Source organism: Podarcis bocagei (assembly GCF_964188305.1).
Source record: "Podarcis bocagei genome assembly, chromosome: 16".
Lineage (NCBI taxonomy): Eukaryota > Metazoa > Chordata > Lepidosauria > Squamata > Lacertidae > Podarcis > Podarcis bocagei.
The window spans coordinates 21969218-21995011 of record NC_138142.1 but is presented as its reverse complement, the minus strand read 5'-3'; the positions used below and the strand labels follow the sequence as shown (position 1 = coordinate 21995011).

At 44.5% G+C, this 25794-nt stretch overlaps 1 protein-coding gene across 5 annotated transcripts in view; it reads right to left on the bottom strand.

Moving 5' to 3' along the window:
* Positions 1-25794, bottom strand: part of TAOK3 (TAO kinase 3) — a 117323-nt gene that overhangs the window by 2485 nt on the left and 89044 nt on the right. For all 5 annotated transcript variants that reach the window (XM_081175259.1, XM_081175261.1, XM_081175260.1 and 2 more), the window contains 6 exons: positions 20080-20316; positions 17526-17654; positions 11421-11624; positions 4852-5091; positions 3785-3997; positions 1264-1446 (listed from right to left, as the gene is read on the bottom strand). In XM_081175259.1, coding sequence (XP_081031385.1) covers positions 1264-1446; positions 3785-3997; positions 4852-5091; positions 11421-11624; positions 17526-17654; positions 20080-20316 — 1206 coding nt within the window. The remainder of the gene's footprint in view (positions 1-1263; positions 1447-3784; positions 3998-4851; positions 5092-11420; positions 11625-17525; positions 17655-20079; positions 20317-25794) is intronic.

Genomic DNA, 25794 nt, shown 5'->3' with positions numbered 1-25794 from the left:
CTGCCAGATACCTGGTGTCATGATGTCAGCTGGCTGTGACAGGTGGGTGACCCCGCCCACCAGTCAAAGCTGGCTTGTGCAGGTGATGAAAGATCTGGCCTGCCAGGCAAAAAAGCCACTGCATTTGGGGAAACCTCTGGTGGCAGTCTTAAAACAGTGGAGCAGGTGGACTTTCCATTAGAACACACCTCCGGCAACGACACAGACCAATGCGTCTAGCAGTCAGGAAATCTGATTCCCTGGTGCACTCCAGCAAATGACAAATAAGCACCAGCAGTGCTATTCCTTTTCTGTCGCTGGTATTCAGTTAACCTCATGGGGCGTCTGATCAGGAATCTATCCGTCTATTCCTACTAGAGTTGGTTCAGACATTAACTATTTACTCACAGCATTCATAAATGATTTAAAGGGTGGATCCATTCCTAAACCCAAAGATGCCAACTATCTAGTCGGTTTGGAATATTCCTCCCGCCCACAAAAGCAACGAGATGGGAAATTCCTTCCTTGTCTCAGTTATTAAAATGCCCATTATGCAGTGCTTATTATTACCACTGGTCTGGAGGCCAGAGAGAAAACAATTTACAGTTTCTGATTTATCTGAGTGGGCAGAAGACAGCTTGGCAAAGCAATGCTGTTGTGAAGATGCCTGCTGAGGGGCCTGTCTGCCTGTCCCCTCTGTATTCAATCTGCTAGTTTGCAGATACTATGAAAGCATGGGCGGTCTGGAGGGTGGCAACACAAGAAGGGGCCTTTTCCGTGGTGGCTCCCTGCTTGTGGAATGCTCTCCCCAGAGATGCTTGCCTGGTGCCACTGCTACATATCTTTAGGTGCCGGGCAAACATGTTCCTTTTAAATCAGGTCTTCAGCTGTTAAACACTGGTGGCTTTTGTGCATGGGTGGGATGCTTTAATGCAGGTTTTTTTTAAAATAAAAAATAAAGAAATAGAATTGGATTTTAGACTTTTTTAATGCTGGTTTTAATCTATGTATGTGTACAGTGTAAGTCGCTTTGAGTTGCCGTGGCAAAAAAAAGGTGACTAATAAATTTAAAAAATACCACTGGGAGTAATTGCTAAGGCTCCCGTATTCTCTTCACAAGGAACTGATCCTGCTAGGATCCTGGTACTTAGGGAAACGTAATGCATTGCCGCTACCAGGTTAACTGCAGAGTGCGGGATACACCTGGACAGTATGCACAATTCCACATCCCCACCAGTTCTTCCTTTCCTGGCTTTTTTGGCAACGGCCCAACCCCTGCCTTACCTTTTGCTCAAGATGTGCCCTGCGTAACGACACCCTCTGCTCCAGCTTCTGGAGTTCCCGCTCATGCTGTGCTTCCGTCTGCATCTTGATTTTGCTCTGATAGGCATTCAGCAGCTCCATCTCTTGCTGAAGCTGCAACCGCAGGGCCTGGCATTCCGCTTCCTGAGCCTCATCTAGCCGCAGCTGGGAGTGTAAAAAAAACAAAAACCAACAAAATCATTTACAAAGTTAGGGGCGCTTGCTGGTCAAATCTGCTCTAGGGTTGGGCACAACAGCAGCAGCAGCAACAACAACAACAGTTGTTTAGGCAGGCCGTGAAGACGCATGCCCCAAAAGGGGAGAAAATGCAAAAAGGTTCTGGTTGAAATGGCCAGCATAGAAGCCTTAACTGTGTACTGTAATCTGGGGAAGTAAAGTTAAGGTTGGGTCCACTTCCTTGAGACTCCAAAGCTCCCTTTGGCCCACAAACCCGTTCTGCCCCTCTGGATGAGGTCTGTACCCAGCATGACTTTCTCTTACCATCTCCTTTCCCCCCCTTTCCCCCTAAGTCCCTTTCTCTTCCGCTGTATATAGACCACAGATGGGGAGCCTGTAGCCCTCCATAAGCTGCTGGACTGCACCTCCCATCAACTCTTCACTTTTGCCATGCTTTCAGGGGCTGATGGTTGGTGGAGCCCAACAGCATCAGGGGAGCTGCCATAGGCTCCCTACCACTGGCAGACTCAGTCCTGCCTCATCCAATCATTGTGGCTCCAGTCCCAACACGCAGAATCCTTTGCTGCTCAGCACTCCTGTTTCTTTCATACACACACACACTTTGCTTTTCATTCCTTTCACCTTGCATGGAGTTTCAAACATGCCCACTACACCTGGGCTTTCACCGCTCCCAATCTCCTTTCCCTGCCTTTCTGCCAGGCTTCTGCCGCCTTCTCACAGCTCTCCTTTGGCCATCCTGCCCACACAGCTTCTCCTGCATCTAGAGCCACTGCAAGTGCATCACACACCTTGCCTAGTGGCAGTCCTTACAGCAGCCATGAAAGCAAGTCGGTCTTTTTTTTATCTCCCATACTGCAGATGGGGAAGGAATGAGGCTGAGAGAGTATGACTTGCCTGAGGTCACCTGGTGAGGTCATGGCAAGAGCTAAGATTCACACTGGGAACCTCCTGGTTGGCAGCTCAGTATCTCAGCCATTATGCTACTACACCAGCTCACAGCCTGTCATCAACATTTCTTGGCACCTGCTTTATTCTCCCAGAACTTAGAAGTGTTTCTGAACACTCCAAGGTATGACATCAGTTCAACCAAAAGGTGTTTTCCTTATCACCCCCACCACCAAATCCATTCACGCTTGTTTCAGAGAATCACAGAATTGGGACGGACCTCAGGGGTCATCTAATCCAACCCCCTGTGATACAGGAATCTTTCACCCAATGTGGGGCTCAAACCCACGACCCTGAGGTTAAGAGTCCCATGCTCGACCCACCGAGCTATCCCTCAGGGCTTGTTATCCTGAAGGTATCTGGATATTACAGCTGTGTGCAACTGGGGCTTTAAACTTCACACGTGCACATACCAATGTATGCAATCTGAAAAGATTATTTGATCATCGGTGTGTAAACCTGCTACAAACAAGCTTGACGAGGACTGCACATGCTGTTTAGTTGTTGTTTTTGTTTTAAATTAATTTGAAAATAAAACCAGGAAAAGGAAAGGAGAAAAGAGGGGAAAGAGAAAGGAGGGGAAATGAAATAAAACTAAGGAAAAGGAAAGAATAAAAAGGTAAAGGGACCCCTGACCATTAGGTCCAGTCGTGGACGACTCTGGGGTTGCAGCGCTCATCTCGTTTTACTGGCCAAGGGAGCTGGCGTACAGCTTCCGGGTCATGTGGCCAGCATGACTAAGCCGCTTCTGGCGAACCAGAGCAGTGCACGGAAACGCCATTTACCTTCCCGCCGGAGCGGTACCTATTTATCTACTTGCACTTTGACGTGCTTTTGAACTGCTAGGTTGGCAGGAGCAGGGACCGAGCAACGGGAGCTCACCCCGTCGCGGGGATTCGAACCGCCGACCTTCTGATCGGCAAGTCCTAGGCTCTGTGGTTTAACCCACAGCGCCACCCGCATCCCAAGGAAAGAATAAAAATATGCAAATATTACTAAAAACAACAGCAAACCGCCATCAGTTCTCACCACAGGTAAGGTGACCACCAGTGCTTGTTAATATTTTGAAGAGCAAAAAAGAGGACACTATGTTGATTCTCATTTTATATGTAGGCTATAGAAACTGTGACATATTACTGAGGGGGGCAGGAGAAGAGGAAAGCAAGCATCCAGTTATGACTATGTCTCATCCAGAAAGTATAGCCAGAGACATTTTGGCAAATTTTCAAAAAATCCACCCAGACAGAAACTTTACCCTGAAAAAGAGGACGTGTCCTGGAAAAAGAGGACACATGGCCACCCAAGTTAATATGGAACCATTTGTGGGGTCTGTGTGTGTGGAGCCCAGAGCTGCCCTCACCGCTTGCGATGCCATCATCTCATTGATGCTCTGCTCGTACTGCTCAGCCAGGATGGCAAGCTTCCTTGTCTGCTCGTCCTTCAGGCCTTTCAGAATAGTTTTGTGCTCACTCTTTGGAGTCACTTCCAGCTGGTGGTTCTTGAGTGCTTTATACTGCTTGGTTTGCACTTTGCAAGTGTCCTGGAACTGCTTCTTGATCTGCATTTCCATGGCCTGCAATGGAAGGCAACAACTCTGGGTGAGGTTACACGTGGCTATTTAAACATCGACGTTATCTGCATATCCCTATACGTTATTTAAGAACGGTACGATATTCATGCAGAAGTTTTACACTAAAGAAAATGTAACATCCCTATAATGGGCAAATTGTGTTCAAGAGAACCACGCCTCTCTTGCAAGCTGCTTTCTCCACGAAACTATTGCCTGTCTCGAACCCATATCTCATAATTTCAGCTATTTGCTATTTTTTGTGTGAGATAATTATCTGCTTTTTCCCTTTCACGTGGAGAAGAGCAGTTACCAGATCCCATGGAAGGCAGGGGTGCCAACTTAATAAAATATCCGGGGGGCAGGTAAGCACATAATTGATAACATGATATGCCACATGCACTCTATTTGAATGACAATGCCCATTAACTAGGGGGGGGGCTGACCCCTTCAAATATTTTTTGGGGGGCTAAGGGACCTCGCTCCCTAGGAGTTGGCTCCTATGATGGAAGGTAACTGTAAGTGAACAACTCCTGAGCTATTGACACCAGTAAGTCCTCCTCTGCTGAATGAATATGTGAACAGGCGCCAAAATGGTGGCATGGATGTGCTAACAGCACCAAACACCAGGGATGGGGGAACATACGGCACTTCAAAGGTGGCTGGACTCCCATTTCCCTACCTGCATGACCAATAGTCAGGGATTATAGGAACCACAGTCCAATGACATCTAGGAGACCAGATTCTCCATCCCTGCCACACACACATGGAATTAGCAGGGTGGCTAAGGTCAAGCAGTTGACTTTGCACCGCTTATCCCTATATCCCAGCTAGACCGCAGCCTTCGCCTAGTTACTAACCTTCAGGTTTTTGGGCTGCTGCCGCAGTTCCATGACATGCTTCCTGTGCAGCTCCCGCTCCCGCCGCTTGTTGTACTCCAGCTGGTTCTCAAGCTCCGTCTGGTGCTGCAGCCGGATCAAGTCCATACGTAGCTTCTGCAACGTGTGCAGCTGCCTGTATTCTAGCTCGCGCGTCGACTCGTCGTGCCGGATTAGCATGGCGTGCTCCATCTCTTTCTGCGTTCTCTTCTTGTTCAGTTCCTGCGTGGCATAAGGGGAAGGGGTCAGGTGCGATCCCAAGCGAGGCAGCAAACCCCAATTTCTCATGCATAGTAAAAAAAAAAAAATGGCAATGTTTTTGACCGACAGCGTACCCTAGTGTCCACAGCAGGGCTCTCGGGAGACTTGCAAAATGTTTTGTTGGACTGAACTAAGGTCCATGTAGACCTGCATTTCCGATATTAGTCAGACAGAAACTTTGGGGAACTCACAAGTAAGGTATGTGATTGCTGGCTTTCCCTTCCTCTTTGCCCCCAGCAGCTTGCATTGAGAAGTTCCTTGTGCTAAGAGCCACTGACAGACCTTCTCCATGAGCATACCTACTCCTTCTTGAAAGAGATCTAAGCCAGTGTGTGAACTTGCTGTGTTTATTGCACATTGTGTGAAGAAATGCGCTCGTTGCCTCTGCTGCACCTACTTCCTACCTGCTTTGTTGGGGGCTTGCAAGAGAGTCCCAAAGCAAACCTGCTCCTCTCCACGATGCCCGTGCATCTTTTCTGCTGTGGACTTCTGCAAACTGGCCAGTAGGTGGCAACCGGGAGTAACATGAGCTCTGTTTTAGAGCCAGGATACCTGTAACTTGTCACTTTGGACACTTTTCACTGAAGAAAATTCAGCCTGGCTTCCTTTTTTCTTTTTCAACTGTACAACTGTGGTTGGTGTTGCATATGGAGAATAAGCATTTTAAGAGGGACTCCCATCAATGTTGCTGTTTAATTAGAAAGGTGGAGAAACCATTTAAGGGACCTGCGAGCCATTATTAATGTTCAATGGCATTTTTATTTTTATTTTTACAAAAGTTTGCCATTCTACTTTGGGCGCCATTCCAGAACCTTTGTTCCTGTGTGTGTTTTGATACATAAAAGAGCATTCTCCACCCTTGTATCCCTAACCTTTAGTCCACCAGTCATCACTCTCTTAAGCCAGAACCCCAGGCCACACCCAGCCACATCTTTCGCCTGCTTCTCAGTTCCTTGGGAGATTCTGCCCTCTGAGTAACAGAGAAGAGCCGCTGACAAAAGTTTCAATGGACATGCACTCAACACACCTGCATATCCACCACACACCCTTGTTTTCATTCCATCATTCCCCGCCCAAATCCATTATGCAAAGTAAGCTCCCTCCCTCCCCTTCCAATGATTCAAGTTCAAACAAAAATGCTGAGAGCGGGTGTTTGCACCCTACTTCTTTAGTTTATTTCCTTTCAATGAATCCTAATTGCTAGGTGTGCCATAGTGACGCAGCCACATCGGTTACCCAGAATGGCCCCTCTTCGCCCAAAGGTTCTGACAACTGACAGCTCTAGTAGTTCTGTTCCTGGGATCAGTTTTACAATCCTGTGAAGATATTCCTCATATAAGGAGCACAAATCCAGCCGGCTGCTCCCAATCTTATAAGCAGCTAGTGCCAAAGCAGAGCTCCAAGCGGTTATTCTGCTGTTGAACCAAAGATGGAGAGATGGGGTGGGGAAATCATGGTGTGGTCCCAGATCACTGCCACAGATCTCATTCGGAATGTGCTGAGCCACAAGATACTGTAGTATTTAGCGAGCTTTGGCCCTTCAAATTCAGATCATAGAATTGCAGATGGGCCTCAAGAAGTCATCTTGCCCAAATCTTTGCAATGCAGGAATCACAGCTAAAGATTCCCTGACAGATGGCCATCCAACCTGTTCAAAAATTCCGATGAAGGAAAATCCACCACCTTCCAAGGTAGTCTGTTGCACTGCCAAACAAGCTCACATTGTTAGAAAGTTCTTCCTATGCAATATGCTAGGAGCTGAATGTAGGCTTTGTGTGTGGTATCTTAAAAAGTAAAAATTGTGCAACCAGTAAAGCTGGAAAAAATATGGAAACTGGGGACAAAACATCATTTTGCATGGTACAGTTTGCATTTTTTAATTCTGATTTTGCTAGTCATCATGTTGAGTAGCAAATAGCTTCCCTTCCCCCAGATATAGGCTTTCTGTCTCCTGAGGTGTCACCATGTGCTTCCAAGCACATTTCTGCAGAAATTTGCTGTTTCTTTATAAGTGCAAGGTTAGACACTTACAGAAAGGTTAATTCCGCATCTACATTTTACTGTATGTCTTTTCTACTGTGGAACTGGTACTGCGGTGTACATACAACCTGACTCCTACCGTTTCATCATTTGATAGTGAAACACGAGTAAGCTTGTTTCAAATTAGAACAGCTTCATGGTGTCAGAACATTTACAAGATGAAGCCAACAGCTTCCATTTCTCTAGAATTCAAAAAGACACTTTCATGCTTTGGGTTAATAAATTAGTGCATCTTAATTATTGCACAACACCACCTAAACTCCCAGAATTTTGTAAGCCAGTACATGCTGTTAATATTGTGAAGTTGAGTTCTCCAGACATACAGCACTAAACCAGCTAAACAGTTAAGAAGTGGAAAGTTAAGTTGTGATGCTAGGTGCAAATTCAGAATACACAAATAATACTCAAAAAGATGCATGCTTAAAATGATAACTCAGTACAGATTAGTGACTTTTTTTTTACCAGAGATTAAAGTGATTTCCATGTTTTGATACAAATCTGGTAATGTTGTATTCTAGATTTAGTCTTAATATGGGTGAAATATTTGCCCTTTATGCCCTTGTACATAGTCAGAGCAGGATCTTTCCACGCCTATACATTCTGTTCCTCTTCCCTAAGTGCTCAAAGCATTTTGACTATGTCATCTCAAATGATCCATGCAACAACCCTGTAAGGTAGGACAAAATTATTTTCTTAATGGTACTAAAAGACTTGAGAGGGACTGACATGCTAAAGTCCAACTAGCAAGTTCAAGGCTGACTAGGGTAGGGTTGCCATATTTCAAAAAGTGAAAATCAGGACACAAAAGTTGTTGAGCTGTTTTTGGCCAAACTTGTTGAGCTTTCCTAGACATTTCAGCAATTTCTGCTCGGACACTGCTTAAGGGGGCTGAATACCAGCTATGTCTGGAAAATTTCGGGCGTACGGCAACCTTAGATTAGGGTGGCCACTTACACACTGCCAAAAAATGATGAGTAAAAAGGATTTATGCTTGCATAAGATTTGCATAAATGGATAGATGCAAATTTACAAATAATCACTATGGTTTACATAGAAATAAATTACACCCTAACATTGTAGGAAAGAATGTGACTTGCGTGTCTGCCCAGTCTGCTCTCCAGTTCCTAACTGTGGATGGGCAACTTCAAGACCTCTCCTGCTCTGTCTCTTTATGGTTATTTATCTTTAAGTCAGACCTGGACCAGACGGCCAATGTAATGTAGTCATTCAGAGTGTTGGAATAGAAACTGGGAGACCAGGGTTCGAATCTCCACTTGGTCATGAACCTCACAGGGTGACCTTGGGCCAATCCCTGCCTCTTAGCCTAACCTACCTCACAGGGTTGTTGTTGTTGTTGTTGTTGTTAATTCAATTTATATACCGCCCTATATCAAAAGTTCTCAGGGTGGTGTACAACATTAGAAACACATTACAAAACATCAATGATAAAAACATAGTAAAAAGCATACCGACAGACAACCCAATAGTAAAACAATCATAATAATCGCAGTGGGGTTCAGATGATGAGGGAGAGAACCATACAGGCCACCTTTAGCTTCTTGGAGGCAAAGGTGGGATACAAATGCAACAAACAAATAAATGGCTGTCTTCTGTAATGCAGGACACACAGCCACCCTAAGGCTGTCCTGAGAACTTGGGCCAGGGGATTCCAACACCTCCTGGCTCACCCTCTTGTTACAAAAACCCTTCACTAGGTATAGCACACATTTCTACTGAGAAGTAAGCCCAGCTGTATTCATTAAGGGCTTTCTCAAAGGTGCATGTATGTATTGGATTGGTTAGGCTTAGTCCACTCATACAGCAGAATAAGGTGGCAGAAAGGATCACACAACTTCAAAATGCAGATCTAAGAGTGAATGTGTCACATATTGTTAATGCTTCCATGTGTTAAAATAAGAAAAGCAGCAAAACTTCCCTGCAAGTGATTTTTTTTTTTTTGGCACAATAGCATACAGACTACAGAGCAACCTCTGATGTCCTAAGTTTCTGCTTATTTGCAGGATTAAAAACACACACCACAATGGCAGAACTGTTGAGATAGGATCTTCTATCTGTTCTGATATGCTCTACCACCTCATTCTGTTGAATGTATAGGTCAGGCTTTAGCCCTCTCCTAGGCAGACTCTGCAATGACAAGTGGCCATCACAAGAGAGCTGGGGTAGGATGGATGAGTGAAGCAAGTTGGGAGCACCTAGTACATCTCACACTTGCAAGCATATTGTCACTAACACCTGCAGTTGTGAGCTTCTGCCGCCCTGCAATGTGAAGAGAGCAAAAAAGGGAAACAGTGAATGAATACAGAGGCCCTGTCACCAATTAATAACTTACCACAGTGTGCATGTAACCACTTATAGTGAACAAGCTGTTTGTACGGACCTCCCAAATGGTAAAGAGTATTAACATATGGTATCGAGGACAAGGTGATTGCGAGCATAGAGGCAGAGTGGAAGGAAGGATGCAAATGACAGTAACTTCTGCCATGAACTGAGATGCAAAGATGCAGCATCAAACTATCTGTATCATAGCAGAAGGGCCACCATTCTTACATAAAACACCTAAGTGTGTCTCTTGCCAGGAGCTGAGCGGGTTCCAGATTAACTGAAATTGTTGTATGTTGGACAGTGATGCCAAACAGAGTTAGATCAGTGGTCCAGCTACAGCAGTATTGTCTACTCTGACTGGCAGCGATTCTCTGTCTACTCTGACTGGCACGGTTTCCGGGAGAGGTCCTTCCCAGCACCATCTGGAGATGGTAAGGATTGAACTTGGGACCTTATGCAGGCAAAGCATGTGCTCTCCTGCTAACCGAAAGTTTTCCTCTCTGCAACACAGACACACAGAGCTGTTCCTCTTCTGGAAGCCACTTGTGCCGATTCTGGTGTAGCCCCAGCTTTGCTCCTACAGGAGGCAATGAAGGCCACCAACTTGGATGCCTTTAAAAGAGGACCAGGCAAATTCATGGAGAAGAAGGCTATCAATGGTGACTAGCTATGATGGTTATGCTCTGCCTTCATGGCTGGAGGCAGCAATGCTTCTGAAAACCAGTTGCCAGAAAGCCTCAGGAGCGGAGAGCATTCTTGTATTCTAGTTCTGCTTACTGGTTTCCCATCTGGTTGGCTACTGTAAGAACAGGATGCTGGCCCAGTGGGCTACTGGCCCGATCCAACAGGAAATTCTGGTGCTGTACCCCTTGATCTTGAGCTATGTTGCTCAGTGGATATAATTGATATGGAAAAGTAAAATTAATTTAAACACTTCTGGACTCTGCGTTCATCATCTGAGGTCCTTTTTTGTGCATGTCCTCCATGTGAGATCCAGAGGGTGGGAACACAAGAACAGCCCTTCTCTGTAGTGCCTGTTTGTGGAATGCTCTCCCCACAGAGGTTCGCCTGGTGCCTTCATTATATATCTTTAGGGATGCGGGTGGCACTGTGGTCTAAACCACTGAGCCTCTTGGACTTGCTGATCAGAAGGTCGGAGGTTCGAATCCCCGCAACGGGGCGAGTTCCTGTTGCTCTGTCCCAGCTCCTGCCAACCTAGCAGTTCGAAAGCATCCCAGTGCAAGTAGATAAATAGGTACTGCTGCGGCAGGAAGGTAAACGGTGTTTCTGTTTCCATCACAGTGTTCAGTTGCGCCAGAAGCGGTTTAGTCATACTGCCCACATGACCCGGAAAGCTGTCTGTGGGCAAACGCCGGCTCCCTCGGCCTGAAAAGTGAGATAAGCACCACACCCCATAGTCGCATTTCACTAGACTTAACCGTCCAGGGATCCTTTACCTTTACCTATATTTTTAGGTGCCAGGCGAAAACGTTCCGCTTCAGCCAGGTCTTTGGTCGATTAATATCCTACAGCCTTTTAAATGTGGGAAGGGTGGGGGAGGTTATTGTTTTGCTGTTTTGTTTTACTTATGTTTTTGTCCTGTATTTTATTCTCTGACCTGCCCTGAGATCTCATGCTGAAGGGCGGTATATAAACGTAATAAACCATAATAAAACAATAATAAAATTCTGACCCAGATACTCCATCCTCGTTGCATGAGTATGGGAAGATTCAGCTCTTGTCAGGACAATACAGGCAGCAGGCTTCCCAGGTTGGTTACATGAACAGCATGGCATATTGACCAGTTGCAAGTAGTTGTCTGTATTCACCTTATATTTTCCCTGGGTATATTGGGGCAGGGTGGGAAAGGGGGGTGGCGAAGAGGGGAGGAAAGCAAGAGGTGGTACCTCCCGAATGTTCTGCTGCTCCAACTCGTGCCTCCTGATCATGGTTTTTCGCTTGAAGAAACGGCAGTTTTTGTCATAGTAGAGTCTCTGCTGGCTGAGAAGATGTGCCTCCTCTTCAGCCTGTGTGTGCTGCAGGTTCTCTTTGTGTTTGGAAATCCTCTCTTGCTTCTCCTTCTTCGGTGTGCTGTGATCCTCGTTCATCTCCTGGACGTGCACAGAGGAAAGGCCAAGAAACAAAGTCATTTGTTGGTTTCATGATGGGGAGGGGTAAAAAAACAAAAAAATGTGATGCCTCCCCCCCCCCCTTACTACCATCTGTACGAGCTTAACAGCAAGCAGAGGGTCCTCCTTTGAATCCCCTTCCAAAAGGGTTTTTAAGCCCATTACCCCTCAAGATGCCCCTGCTGGGAGCTAAGCAGTTTATACAAAACATACAGGAGCTCCAAAGACGAGGGGGGAGGGAGGGAGAGGGGGAGAGAATGACTAAAAGCTCACAAACCAGGCTGGAATCAAGAGTCCAGAATCCGAAATTAGTAATCTTTGACATGAAATGGGGCTCTCCTTTACTGAACTGCAATTCCCAGAGGGAAGCCATGACAGTTAAAGTGGTATAAAACTGATAGATGTTGGAAGCGAGGAGTGCAAAGTAAAGAAAAACAGGTCAGGCCTCCTCTGGTGGGGAAAAAAAGCACTCGCTGAACGTTTGGTTCTAATTTGGTTATAATCTTAGGCCACTTGGAAAGTTGTGAAGAGACACAAACGGTATCACATTGAAAACTGGGGTTTATGTAGGGTTATTATAACGCGGCAACTTTTCCATCACAGAAAACGGTTGCACAAACTAGACTTCAACCAGGCTTGGGCGCCAGAGAAACAACAAGTGGCTTAATCGGCCAATATCATAGCCAAGGATTTCTGCACTGGAGCTCTACATGCCTATTCAAGAGACTTAAGTGAGAAAGAGACATGTGCCGAAAGATGAACTCTGCATGTGGAAGCATGTGACTGGGAGGTGACGCACGCAGGGGTTCTAAGCCCTTTTCCCTCCACTGCCACATGCCCACAAGGTTGGGTGATTGGCTGCTGAAGTATGCCAAAGCCTCTGCGTTTCTCTCTTTAACAACTCTATCGTTTTTCTTTAAAATCCCAAAAAGGACACGAGAAATGTCTACGTCTTGCCCCAGAAAATTCCTGCCTCATCTCCAGTTTTTCCTTGGCCAGTACGCAGACAAGACGCAGACACCGCTGAGCTTGCAACTAAACAAAACTATGCCCCAACACCTCGTGGAATGAGGCACCTCAACCGGAAAAGGAGGAAATCTCCTTGGTTTTGCAGAAGAAGCTGAGTCCTTCACCTGAAGCTACAAAACCAGCATTTCATTCACGACTATGGCCAACTCTAATCTTGTAGCATTCAGGCTGCCTCTATCAGAAATAGGATGCATGGGACCCCCAGAAGAATTTGATGTAGTGTATTTGATAGACATTATTTTAGAAACCTTTAGGGCATCCCCATAAGTTACTGCAATGTCCATGTTGCAGAAGAGCTCTTGAGTCTGAGAGGCAAAGTGATTTGCCAATAGCAACTCAGTGAATTAAGGGCAGAGGTGAACTTTGAACTTTGTCTCAAAAGGTTGAATTGGGAGTGGTGCAGGAGACATGGCAAATGTCACTTCGCTATGTATCACAACTTTCAAAGCTGTTTATTTCTGGGGCCCATGGGTCATAGCCAGGGGTCTGGCTCATATGTGTGCATTTCATGTGTTATATCTCAGTTATAATCTATTTTAGGAGTTGTGAATACAGGATTCAGGCATGATAGCTGCTACGCATTTAATAATATGGAGAACAGGAGCTGTTTCTCTCTCTGTGTGTGTGCTTAAGATCAGTATTAAGTGGGACGTGGAATTAAAAAGTCCATCACTGCTAAGGGTTCCCTGTGACTCTTAATGAAAACTTTCTCTCATGCCTTTTATTTCCTCAGCTACAGAACAGTAACAGCATCTGGAGGCTGGATGACTGAAGTAGTTTTGAGCCTGCACAATATATGCATTTTATGACAAGTGCCTAAAATAGACTTGTGCAGGGGAACCACAAAGGGGGAAAAAGCAGTGCAGCTTAGGAAGTTAATGCAATTATCCTAAAAGCTCTTTAGCTGCAGGTATTTAGTGAAGCAGGGTTGGTTTTTTTTAAAAAGGAAGTTTAAAAAAGAAGTTTGCAGTGATTTCAGAGCACAGAGTCCCAATTCTATCTGAAAGAGAGCATTTTGTATGGTACACTTGTTTCTAAATACCATTTAACATATTCACATGTAGCATTTTTAGGTGGGCACTAAAACTTAGGTGTGTGCAGAATAATAATAATAATAATAATAATAATAATAATATAAATTAATATTAATTTTCTTTTAATTAATAATAATTAATATTAATTTTCTTTTAATTAATAATAATTAATTAATATTAATTTTCTTTTAATTAATAATAATTAATTAATATTAATTTTCTTTTAATTAATAATAATTACTTAATATTAATTTTCTAGCCCGCACATCTGCCTAGGTTTCCCCAGCCACTCTGGGCAGCTCCCAGCAGAATATTAAACAGAATAAAACTTCAAACATTAAAAACTTCCCTAAACAGAAGCCCTCACCTCCCCCCCCCCAGGGAAAATGAGGACTTTATAGTTTGACTGTCAAGGACTTGCGAAGCTTTGCTCTTCTATCTAGTACAACCCTCAGGTATCCCTTTCCACTGTGATGGACAAGTTGCAGTAGGCTGACCTATCTGTGTTGTGCTTTGATAGACTTGAGGATTGCTTTGCAGGTGGCCAAACCCATATGAGGGATGGCAGGTTTTCTTTTCCCTACATATAATTTATAATATGCCTATGTTCACAGTCCTAGCACGTACTAACCAGAGTAATTTAAACAACTGCAGGTTCATTACACATTACAACCTATATGCAAAAATCGTACTATTTCCTTCATGTAAGTGGCGTTGAGTGTATTGGGAGTTGAAGAACTTTCAACGCTGAACAAGGGACTTTTTTTTTTAAAGGAACCAGATGAGAGATAAAACACCCAAAGGTGAGCTGTTTGGGACATTTCTCTCAAAGAGTAACATTTGCAAGGGATCCCAGGGAAGACAGTATTTAAACCAGGAAATAAATTTCATCCTAACAGGAGCTCCATTTAGGTGTGCATCATCGTTACTCTTTAGACTGGATGGGAGCTCCTTCCATGGATGTAAATGAACACCAAAAGGTCATTTAAAGGGCAGCATTATGTGGACTTCGCTTTAACTGGGCACTCAAGTCAATCCGAATTATATCTAGCAATGCCTCAAGGATATGGGATAATTAAGACACCAGAGGAACTTCTGTACATTCATAAAGCCAAGCATACCAGATGAGTATTTTGGACAGAAAGCATGCCGTGGCCTCAGGCCACCCACTGCTAAGGTTGGCATTATGAGTGGAAGCCACACTGACACGTCACTGCAGGGTAAGGGGCCTCTTTTGCTAATCAAATCTTGTCCCGCTAAAGACAAGTTTTTCATGGAATGGTAAGCCCCAATCATTCCACAGTGGAAGGTGTAAGCAAACTGGGTTGCGAAGCTCAATAAGGTTCTTCTTTATTTTTTAACTTGCCTCCTCTTAAAGGTAAAGGTACCCCTGACCATTAGGTCCAGTTGTGGACGACTCTGGGGTTACGGTACTCATCTCGCTTTATAGGCCGAGGAGCCGGCGTTTGTCTGCAGACAGCTTCCGGGTCATGTGGCCAGCATGACTAAGCCGCTTCTGGCGAACCAGAGCAGCGCACGGAAACACCGTTTACCTTCCTGCCAGAGTGGTACCTATTTATCTACTTGCACTTTGATGTGCTTTTGAACTGCTAGGTTGGCAGGAGCAGGGACTGAGCAACGGGAACTCACCCTGTCGCGGGGATTTGAACCGCCAACCTTCTGATCAGCAAGCCCTAGGCTCTGTAGTTTAACCCACAGTACCACCCACCTTCTCTTACTTCCTGATTTTCCCATCTTTGCCCAGGCTAGTCAGGATTCTTGCTGATGATGTGGAAGCACCCAGAGGCAGCCATATTAGATTTATCCACCACCGCAACCTCAAGGCATTTCCCCCCCTTTTCTATTCCTACTTCTTCCTAGGCAACATAATCCCACTCCCCGCGTAAATCAAAATATTATGCCTTCTGATTGTAAGGATGTGCTTGAAAGTTTATGGGCAACGCTCATTGAAATCTTGGAATCCATGAAGGAAACAAGACTTCAGTGCCCTTTATAGCTCCTAGCACCTCTCAATTAGTAACAGAAGGAGAATAAATCAGGCAAATATAGGAGATGTTCTGCATGTTAGCATAATTTGCACAACCCATATAGCAGGTATGGAGAATCACCCCACCCTCCACTCCAGAAGACTGCATTTCTTTGGGTAAAGACTCTTGGACTGGGTTATTGCTTAGGGTTTTTTGTTGGGTGTGTGTGTTATTGATATTATTTTTGTATCTTTATTTTGTATCTTTATTATGATTTTATGTGGAAATTGTTCCATTTGGTTGTGTACTTCTGGATGTTTTATTTATTGCTTATGACTACTTTTGTTGCGTTTCAAATTCTGCATTTACCGTATTCTTCGCTCTATAAGACGTACCAGACCACAAGACACAACTAGTTTTTGGAGGAGGAAAACAAAAAAAATAAAAAAATTCTGAATCTCAGAAGCCAGAACAGCAAGAGGGATCGCTGTGCATTGAAAGCAGCAATCCCTCTTGCTGTTCTGGCTTCTGGGATAGCTGCGCAGCCTGCACTCGCTCCATAAGACGCAGACACATTTCCCCTTACTTTTTAGGAGGGAAAAAGTGAGTCTTATAGAGCAAAAAAATACGGTATTTATTTTTTGCATGTTGTAAGCCTTTTTGAGCATAGTTTTAACTGTGGAAAGATGGCACACAAATAAAATGATATATGTATGCATGCGTCAAAGGGGTCACATAGCACATGCCGTTGATGGGCAGGGCCAAGGCACACACAAACATCCCATCCATGCACACACTCCATTTGCACTCTCAGTTTGTCTGGCTTCCATGCTGAGAAAAGGGTTCCCTTTTCTGAAGCCACAGTATGAAAGTGATTTCTTCTTTTATGGGCAGCTCGCTTGGCCTCTTTGCTGAGTAAGGAGTCTCCCAGTGGCACAGCACAGAAATGCAGGGAGTTGCCCACGGAGGAAGCAATGGCTCTCTTCCTCCTTGGGCAACCTGGCAGTGGAACACACTCCTTCTCCCCTGCTGCTGAGCTGTAATCTCCAATCAGGTGTGTTTATCTGTATGCATGTATGCATCACGGGGGAGGTTTAATCTTCTTGCTTCCCTACAAACTCCCTATTTTATTCTGGTCCTGCAGAGGAGTCCACACAGCAAGGCAGAGTGGTGGATTCAGCACCATGGAGAACTCCTAGTGAGCAACTTGCCTCTGACGTGTGCTGGAAGGGAACAGAGCCCTTATATAGGGCTGTATCCAACTAAGTTTGACATAGAATTGATTCAGTGAATTGAATAGACCTAAGCTACTCATAGCCATTAAGTTCAATCGGTCTACTCTGAGTAGGATTAGCATTAGATACCATCCATAGTGGAAGTTTTTAAGGTCCACTATCTGTGCTTGAGGTTCACACCTCAAGGGTGCCCAGGAAGACATAGCTACTTTGCATATAAGGAACTCCCCGTTCTCAATGGACTCACCAAAATCCTAGCTTCAGCATATTTCAGAAGTTGTGAAAACATCTCCTCTATCAAGAAGCACTGGTAACTTAAAGCATGGGTTATTTAAAACGTGTGGCATTTCACTTCGTCTTGTTATTTATTTTAATATACTGCCTAGCCCAAACCTTTAAGAGAGGGTTAAGATTATGAGCTCAAATCAGCAATGAACAATCCATCAGGTTATTTATTGGGGAAGTTCATCAATGAAGTCCAGCCCTATAGTATTATGAGCAAACTACTGAAATAGCTTCAAAACTCTTTCACAACATTGCTATCTAGTGCATGCTTCTTACTGGCCCAGAATAAAACACCGGAGAAGTTTTGCTTGCCTCTTTTATCTTTTCCTTGCAAATCTTGTATTGCTTCTTCTGACTTTCTAAGAAATTGGTCAGATCTCTCTTCTGCTGAGTCATAATCTGCTGCTGGAATTTCTTCTCATCTGCTGCTGCTGCCTTTGCCTGGATGGAAAGAAAGAAAGAAAGAAAGAAAGAAAGAAAGAAAGAAAGAAAGAAAGAAAGAAAGAAAAGGCACTGTTAACATCTTGGCCAAGTTTTTAGCTGTGTTGCCCTTTTTCTCCCATATTCTTTGCACTGCTATATAGTAATTGAAATATTCAGGACAGATTAAAAGAAAAGCCTGCATGCAGCACATAGCTAGTCTCTGGTATGGTTGTCATATTACAAAAAGTGAAAATCCAGACACAAAAGTTATTGAGCTTTTTTTGGCCAAATTGTTGAGCTTTTTCTGCAAATTTTCCAAAGAATTGAGCTATTTTTAAGGAAATTCACCAACAAATCAACACTTCTGACATAGGTTGTCATATGCCTGAGTTTTCCCGGACATTTTTACCAATTTTATTGCTTTTTGCTTTTATAGACCAGCTTTCTGCCAAGGCACACAAGGCAGTTTACAATTTTAGAATACTAATACAAAAAAATGCTATAAAATGCAGAAGCGAAATGGGTCCCTGCCTCTCAGCCTAACCTAAGTAACAGGTTGGTGGTGAGGATAAAATGGGGAGGTGGGAAACCTATGTAACCCCTTGAGATCCTAAACGAAAGGTGGGATATAAATGTAATAAACAGATAAATAGTTATGTCCATTAAATTGAATGGATTTATTTTGAGTTGGACTAGCTGGACTAGTTGGACTGGATACAACCCTATGCCTTTGCAGCCTACTGTACAACTGTGTCTTGGGGTGTTAAAAAATTGCCATCATGTTCCCCCGCTCAGTTTTCTCCATATATTGTTCCTTTAACCTTCCCTCACAGGTCTTGTTTTCCATACTGCTGATGATGTTCACTGTACTCCTCTTAAATTGTTCTAATTTGGCTACATCCTTCTTAATATGTGGCACCCAGAACTGGACACAATACTCCACACGAGATCCGATGAGTGTAGAATAAAGCAGAACTAATGCTTCTCGTGATTTGGTTCTATTAAGGTAAACTAAAATCATGTTTGCCTCTTTGGAAGACACATCCCAGAGCTGATCCATGTTCAGCTTGTTATAGACATCAGTCCTGAGGTCCTTTTCACACACATTACTTGCCAAGCCTGGCATCTTCTATTCTACACATTGTTGTTGTTGTTGTTGTTGTTGTTGTTGTTGTTGTTGTTGTTGTTGGCATCTTCTATTCTACACATTGTTGTTGTTGTTGTTGTTGTTGTTGTTGTTGCTGTTGTTGTTGTTATTATTATTATTATTATTATTATTATTATTATTATTATTATTTTCTGAAATGCAGAACTTTGCATTTATTTCTGTTAAATTCTGTCCCCATTTTTAAATGTTAACCCTCTTCTATTAAGGTCATTTTGAATCTTATTTCGGTCTTCTAAGGTTTTAGCTAGCCCTCCGGGTTCTGAATCATCTGCAGATGTGATAAAAGAGTCATTTCAAATGCTGGAAGGAATCAGGCCTAGGACAGAGCCTAGTGGCAGCTCACTTGAAACTTCCTTCTAAGGTGGAAGAATTCTGGTTCATGCCATTTTAGTATGGAAGTATGCATGAGTGTGATCTTTTTGACTGCCCTGATGTAGAAAAAACACGTTGAAAAGCAGCACATCGCTGACTTAACACAGCCAAATCTGCCTAATATGCTTGCTTGCTGTATCCCGAGAGCCTCCTACACTAGGGATTATGCAAACATATGACACCACCTCTATTCAATCTAAAGTGGTGCGGACTACAATTCTACGTTTATGGAATGCTCTCCTCCCAGGGAGAACTGCCTGGTGCCAACTTTGCCTGCCACTGAAAAATATGACATTTGGGGAGCACCAATGATTGGATGTTTTTATTCTGACTGTTTTTTAATGGGTTTGTGCAGTTTCTACTGTGTCACTGTATTTTGCTCTTGTAGATCACTTTATGACTGTCTGTTGTAAAGTAAAGGGACCCCTGACCATTAGGTCCAGCCGTGCCGACTCTGGGGTTGCAACGCTCATCTTGCTTTATTGGCCGAGGGAGCCGGTGCACAGCTTCCTGGTCATGTGGCCAGCATGACTAAGCCGCTTCCAGCGAACCAGAGCAGCGCACGGAAACGCCGTTTACCTTCCCGCCGGAGCAGTACCTATTTATCTACTTGCACTTTGATGTGCTTTCAAAGTGCTAGGTTGGCAGCAGCAGGGACCGAGCAACGGGAGCTCACCCCATTGCGGGGATTCGAACCGCCGACCTTCTGATTGGCAAGTCCTAGGCTCTGTGGTTTAACCTACAGCGCCACCCGCGTCTACTGTCTGTTGTAGGAAGAACTTAATTCAATAAACCCACTGCCATCACATCCTGCAAGATTATCACTGACATTATATATCTTCACCCAGTCTTCTGCACCCCCCAAAAAAAACCCCACAACGTTTTTAGGATGCCCTGACTCACCTCCTTTTCTATGACGGCCACTTGCTTCTTGGCCAGCTTCTCCAGCTCAATGGACGAGTTGTTGGCATGAGTTTCCACCTCTTTCTGCAGCTTGAGGCGATGCTCGTCCATTTCAGCCTTCAGCTTGTTCTCCAGGGCGATCAGCTGCTTCTGGTGCTGGCGCCGCATCCGCTTATAACCTGACATCTGTTCCCGCAACTCGTTCTCCTGCTCATGCTCATGGATCTGCCTTGTAACCTAAGGCCACCAAAGGAGACAAATATGGACACACACATATTATCTTCGGCTTGACAGGGGAGGTAGTTCAGAAGTGCTCCAAAACACTGACCACACCCCATGCTTGCAAGCCCATGTCAGATATTCCAGGAGGTTCAAATAGCCCAGAAGCAAAGCAGATAGGGTCAAGTGATTTATTCAGAGATGTGGCTGCAAATGGAAAGACTTTTTACAATGTTGTAGAATCACAGAATTGTAGAGTTGGAAGGGACCGCAGGGTCATCTGGTCCAACCTCCAGAAATGCAGAAGCCACAGCTAAAGAATCCTTGACAGATGGCTATCCAACCTCTGTTTGAAAGCCTCCATTGAAAGAGAGTCCACCACCATTGTATAAACCCAACCAAGGTGAAAAGGATTGGACCTTGAACCCTCTGTTACTGGTAAGCAACTAGCTTTGTCAGAGGGCTGTTTTGACAAGGGGGTTGGTTGGGCCAATCCATCACACACACATTTTCTAAATGACTTGTTGCCAAATTCCACTGTTGCAGATGTTGTTCATCTGCACCCATCTTTTGCCTCTGGAGCTGACAATTGGTGGAGCAAGTGCGACCATGACAGGTCAAAGATATGACCCAGGAACCTCCCTCCATACACTTTGAAATATGTTAGCTTCAATATGATTTTAGACGAGACAGAACCACTATGAGCTACCTGGAGATGCTAACAGTCTCCGTTGGCAGCCCAGAATGATGTGAAGATGGATGACATTTCAGACCAAACTCAGGACCCAGGAGCATTCAGCTCCACACACAGACATTTAAAGCAGGGTGCTTTAAGCTCCTGCCCTGGTCTCAAAATGTCTGCTCTTCCACCATTACTTGACTAATGATGAAAATATTCTTCCTCCGCTCCTGCGCTAGGGCTCAGTGTGACTTTCCCAGGACCTGTTTGAGAGGGGAACCTTACAAAGAGAAGAAACAAATGGGCTAAAACTGACAGCCATACCACTGGCCAAAATGTTTCCTGGGTCACACTCATATCTTAGGTCAGAACAATCAGAGGACGTCAGGTCACTGCTATTTGCATTCTGGCATGTGCAATGCCTCTTCCTTGCTACTTTTAGTCCTCTATCTTCCCCAGTGCCCAGATTCCATGAGATTGGTGCAACTCTGGCTTTCACTGGCCTGCGAGCTTTTCTACAGTGGACAATTTACAGTGCTAGCCTACTCAGAATCACATCCCACTTTTCTTCAGTGCTTCTACTGTGTGAGTGTGCATTGTCCTTGTCTTGACAGGGAAAGCAAATGGAAGACTTGGGTACCCTTATCTGCAAGACTAGGGATAGCTCCCAAGTAGAAGACTTGTTAGCAACAACCTCCAAAGCAGATCTAGCCTGAACTTGGTTTCATTGTGCAGGTCCTTAAGCCACACACCCTTAGTTAAGAGTGGATCTCTTAAGGTGGTAGTGATTTGGCCTGGAGTCTAGCACTTGCTCACCATTTTGGCTCCTCTACAGTGAGTGAGAATAGAGGACCTTGAATAACTGGCGACACAGCTTCTCAACAGCTGTCTTTGCAAGTGTTCTGGACCTTTGGTATCTTAGTCCTTATGAAATGGGGGAGGATTTGGGGTCATTCTGCTCTGCATTATGTCCTCTTCTCAGCACTAGATGGGGGTTTTGGGTCCTAGGGGCTGCTTTGATCACTCCAATCCTGCATTTTCTAGGTCAGCATTGGTTGCTAGCCAGGCTCATGGATATAACACCTTCCTCAAGGTCACTAGTTGGGGCTACAGTAGCCATAATGTTAGGAAACTGCATGGCAGGAATGAGCAGGAGGTAGATCAGGATCTACTGATGATTTGCAATAGCAACCAACAAAAAGCACCCCCCTTTATTCTGCTGAAATGAAGAAAACTGCAGAAAACCAAGAAAGGACTGAGCTTAGCTCTGGTACCAAAGACAAACTCGTGGGCTGAACATACTTCTAACAGGACTGGACTTGGTTCATGTGTAGGATATAGTTCGTTTCTTTGAAACTGTGAATTACACCTCTTTGTGTTTACATGATCGCTTCTTTTGGGATTAAAAATGAAACGTGCCCAAAACCTTCTTGGAGCCAGAGGTTACTGGCTTTTCCAACACACCTGCTGAATGTGTGAACAACTCAAGATGCTGAAGAAAGCTAGAGGGCTAGAGGGTTGTTATCACTGACTATGGCTTCTTCTGAACCATGTCTGTACCCCTATCCAACCAGGTATGCCAACTCTGTTCCTCCAGAGAGAGAATTTTTAAAGAGTGGCCTACTATGAGCCATTTTAATTTGGTTAGGGGTGCACTCAATAGCTTCTTTAACCTTGCGGGTAGAACTCAGCCCAGCAAAAGCAGGCATATCAATGTAAAATTGATAAAAAATTAAAATCTGTGGAGCAAGGGTAGGAATTGAAGCATACCCAACAGATTTGGCCATCATACATCTGAGAGGGATCATGAAAAAGTGATCATAGGGAGGAAAAGGAACAGAGTTAAAATGCTTTTGGTCTTCCTGGGGAGATGTTGCTCCCCACAAATAAAAGGCATCAATCCTTCAGGAAGTTGAGAGTGGAAGTTTCTACCTCCCCTCTATTTCAGACTACACCTGATTATTTCCAGGGAGCAGCTATATCATTGGCCAAATCCCTGGATCTGTCATTGCTATAGTTACAGTAAGTGTTTTCAAAATACATATCTCACCCCTCAATTTACTCCTGAACAACAGGGCACCTGGAAGCATACCATGAGTCCTGCAACCCCCTGCTCACATACTTAGTGAAATCCGAAATGGTGTCCAAGCCTCAAAAGCCACAACCGTTTCCTTATTTGGAATATTTGCATCACGCTCTTCGAGTCCGAAGGATGCCCAGAGTGGCTAACAAAACAATTTAGCTCAACATTAGAACAATAAAAATCAACGAAACAATATGGTCATGTAAACAGCAGAGCAGCTAAAATGTTGTGGCTTTAAAGAGAATTAAAACTGCAAGTTGTAAGTCTAAAGTGATGCTTAAAATGGCCCGGGCACATGCAAAGGACTTCAGCTGCTGCAGAAAAGACAACAGCACTCAATAAGTCTCCCTAGAAATAGGATTCACACAACCAAAGAGGTTCCTTTTGTTAATCCTCATGGCTGGCGGAACCTGGAGATGGTTCTGTCTGGATGATCCTGATGCTGGGGGGGGGGGAGGCTCATAAGGCCCTTATTTGCCACCATACACCAACCCCAAAGCCCAGCCTTCTCTAACCTTGGGTCCTCTGATGTTGCTGGGTACCAATGGGAAGGGATGATGGCATTTTTGGACCAACTAACACCCAAGGACTCAAAGTTGCAGAAGGCTACTATGGCCTAATACTGAGAAGCACTGGAAGAGGCTAAGGAGACAGTCTTGGGACCCATGCAGAATAAGTCCCTATAACTGCTAATGTTCAGTCCGCAAAACAGGCTCATTTCAAGCTCACCCACCTATTTATTTGCTTCATATTAAAAAAAAATTAAAAACTTATGGACACCTGTGCACATTCTTTGCCCTTTAAATACACAGGAAGTCTTTCTTCCTCCAGCTCTAAACACTTATCTGACCAACTGCCTGATAGCCAAGATAAACAGTCCTTTTTGAAGGCTGCAACCATGGGAGGGAGGGGTTCAAACTGTTTTGCAGTTCAGCTGGTACTGAAACGACTATGGCTTGAAGACCTGGCCAGATCACAGCTCTATTGATACTATTTATTTTTGTATTACTTTTATAATGGATTCTCAATTTATTGATAGTCACTCTTTTTTTTAACCAATTAAATTTAAGTAAATGTCCACGATGCTAACTTGCACTTTGTAGGAGAATGAACAAGTGTGAGATAACTTGTAGAGTGGTATCAACAGTTATCAACCTTTTTTAAAAGGAAAGGGCACCTCAATTATTTTTAATTTCTCATCCTTTGCTGTAGTAAGAAGTGTGCATTACTAAAAATAAAAGTGTGTTCTGGACTCTCAGCACCAGCAACTAAAATTTCCTCACACCAATTCATTAAATGAAGCTTTAATTTATTAATCTACCCGTTAAAAGTTTGCAGGTATATTTTTAACATAAGGTTTCCTAATACTGCATGTGGCACTGACAATATCGCTTGTGGCTATTCCCTAGGAGCCATTCATGTCCCCATTTTTACCCCTGGAAAACTGAGGCTGAGAGACAGTGATCAGATGCAAGGCACTCAGTGTGTGCTCTACTGCTGCTACCTGCAGCCAGCTGATGTCTTGTCTTCTGAGCCCCTAGCAACCTGGTAGATTGAACTTCAGCTATTTAGGCTGCAGTGCCAGTGTGACTGAGCACTGTCCAAGTGTCAGTTCTGGCCTGTCAGGTCCTATGAAGTGTTGGCTCCCTTGGTTTGAGCAGTTCAGCTCTAATGTGATGACACTGCCAAAGCTATTGCTTCCTCTCCATGACTTTGACCCAGTCAAGACTGGACGTTTCTGCCATAGATCCTGGGACTCAGGTGCCTGGAGCTTGACCCAAGCCGAGAACTAATTGCCATGTGTCCAAGGCTACTCGGTGATTCCACACCAGAGATTTCCCAGGTCCAAGGATAATACACTTTACTGGAGCATAACATGCACGGCAGGAAAAAAACATAGGCGATGCCTACGTAACTTAAAAGGAAGGTTAAAAATGTAGTAAGTTGTGGTGTGGTCTCAAAATGGCAGCAGCCTGAGGACTGTTTCACTCCAGGATGGACTGATCAAACCTACACTTTACCATGTTTATTAGTGCCTTGCAAACTGGTCTTCCCACAGTGTCAGTGAGTCCAGGAAGCACACTCTAATTTATGACGGTCATGATCCTCTGGGAAATTTGATGGTGCACAACTCCACTGGAATGGATAGGAGTGCACAGAAATGCTCTTGTGCAGAAATGGAGCTACCTTAAAAGTCACATAGGGCTTTACTTCCTTTTTTTAAAATTACTTCGTTTGCACTTTTTCCAGGACTTTTCTAAGACGGGTCTGATCCGGCACTGCAGGCCTCCCTGTTTTAGGCGAGCCACACCCACCTGAGCTATAATTGATGTCTTATATGATGCCGGGTGTGAGGCAGGTAAAGGCAGGGCGTGGCCAGAAGGGTCTTTGCAAGCATGGCAAACTGGCAGTGGCCGCAAAGCCCTGTTGTGAGCTGCTTCCCGAATGCCTGACAGCTAGCTAGTAGGCTGGCACTGGAGAACCAATCTATGCAGAACTTTTGCCAGCCCTACACTGTACCAAGCACAGAGCTCACAAAATGATTTTGCATGGTGCTTCCCAAACATTGCTCTCAGACCTTTTCACAGGCCACGCCCCCTCTCTCCAGGCCACACCACCTGGTCCTGCTTTGCACCTTCCTTAACAGGTTTGGGCTGGCTGGAATGCGTCCTTCGACTCTGAGCATGTCTCTTGCTTGCCTGGATGGAGGAAAGAGGAGGGGTGTGCAAGTGTG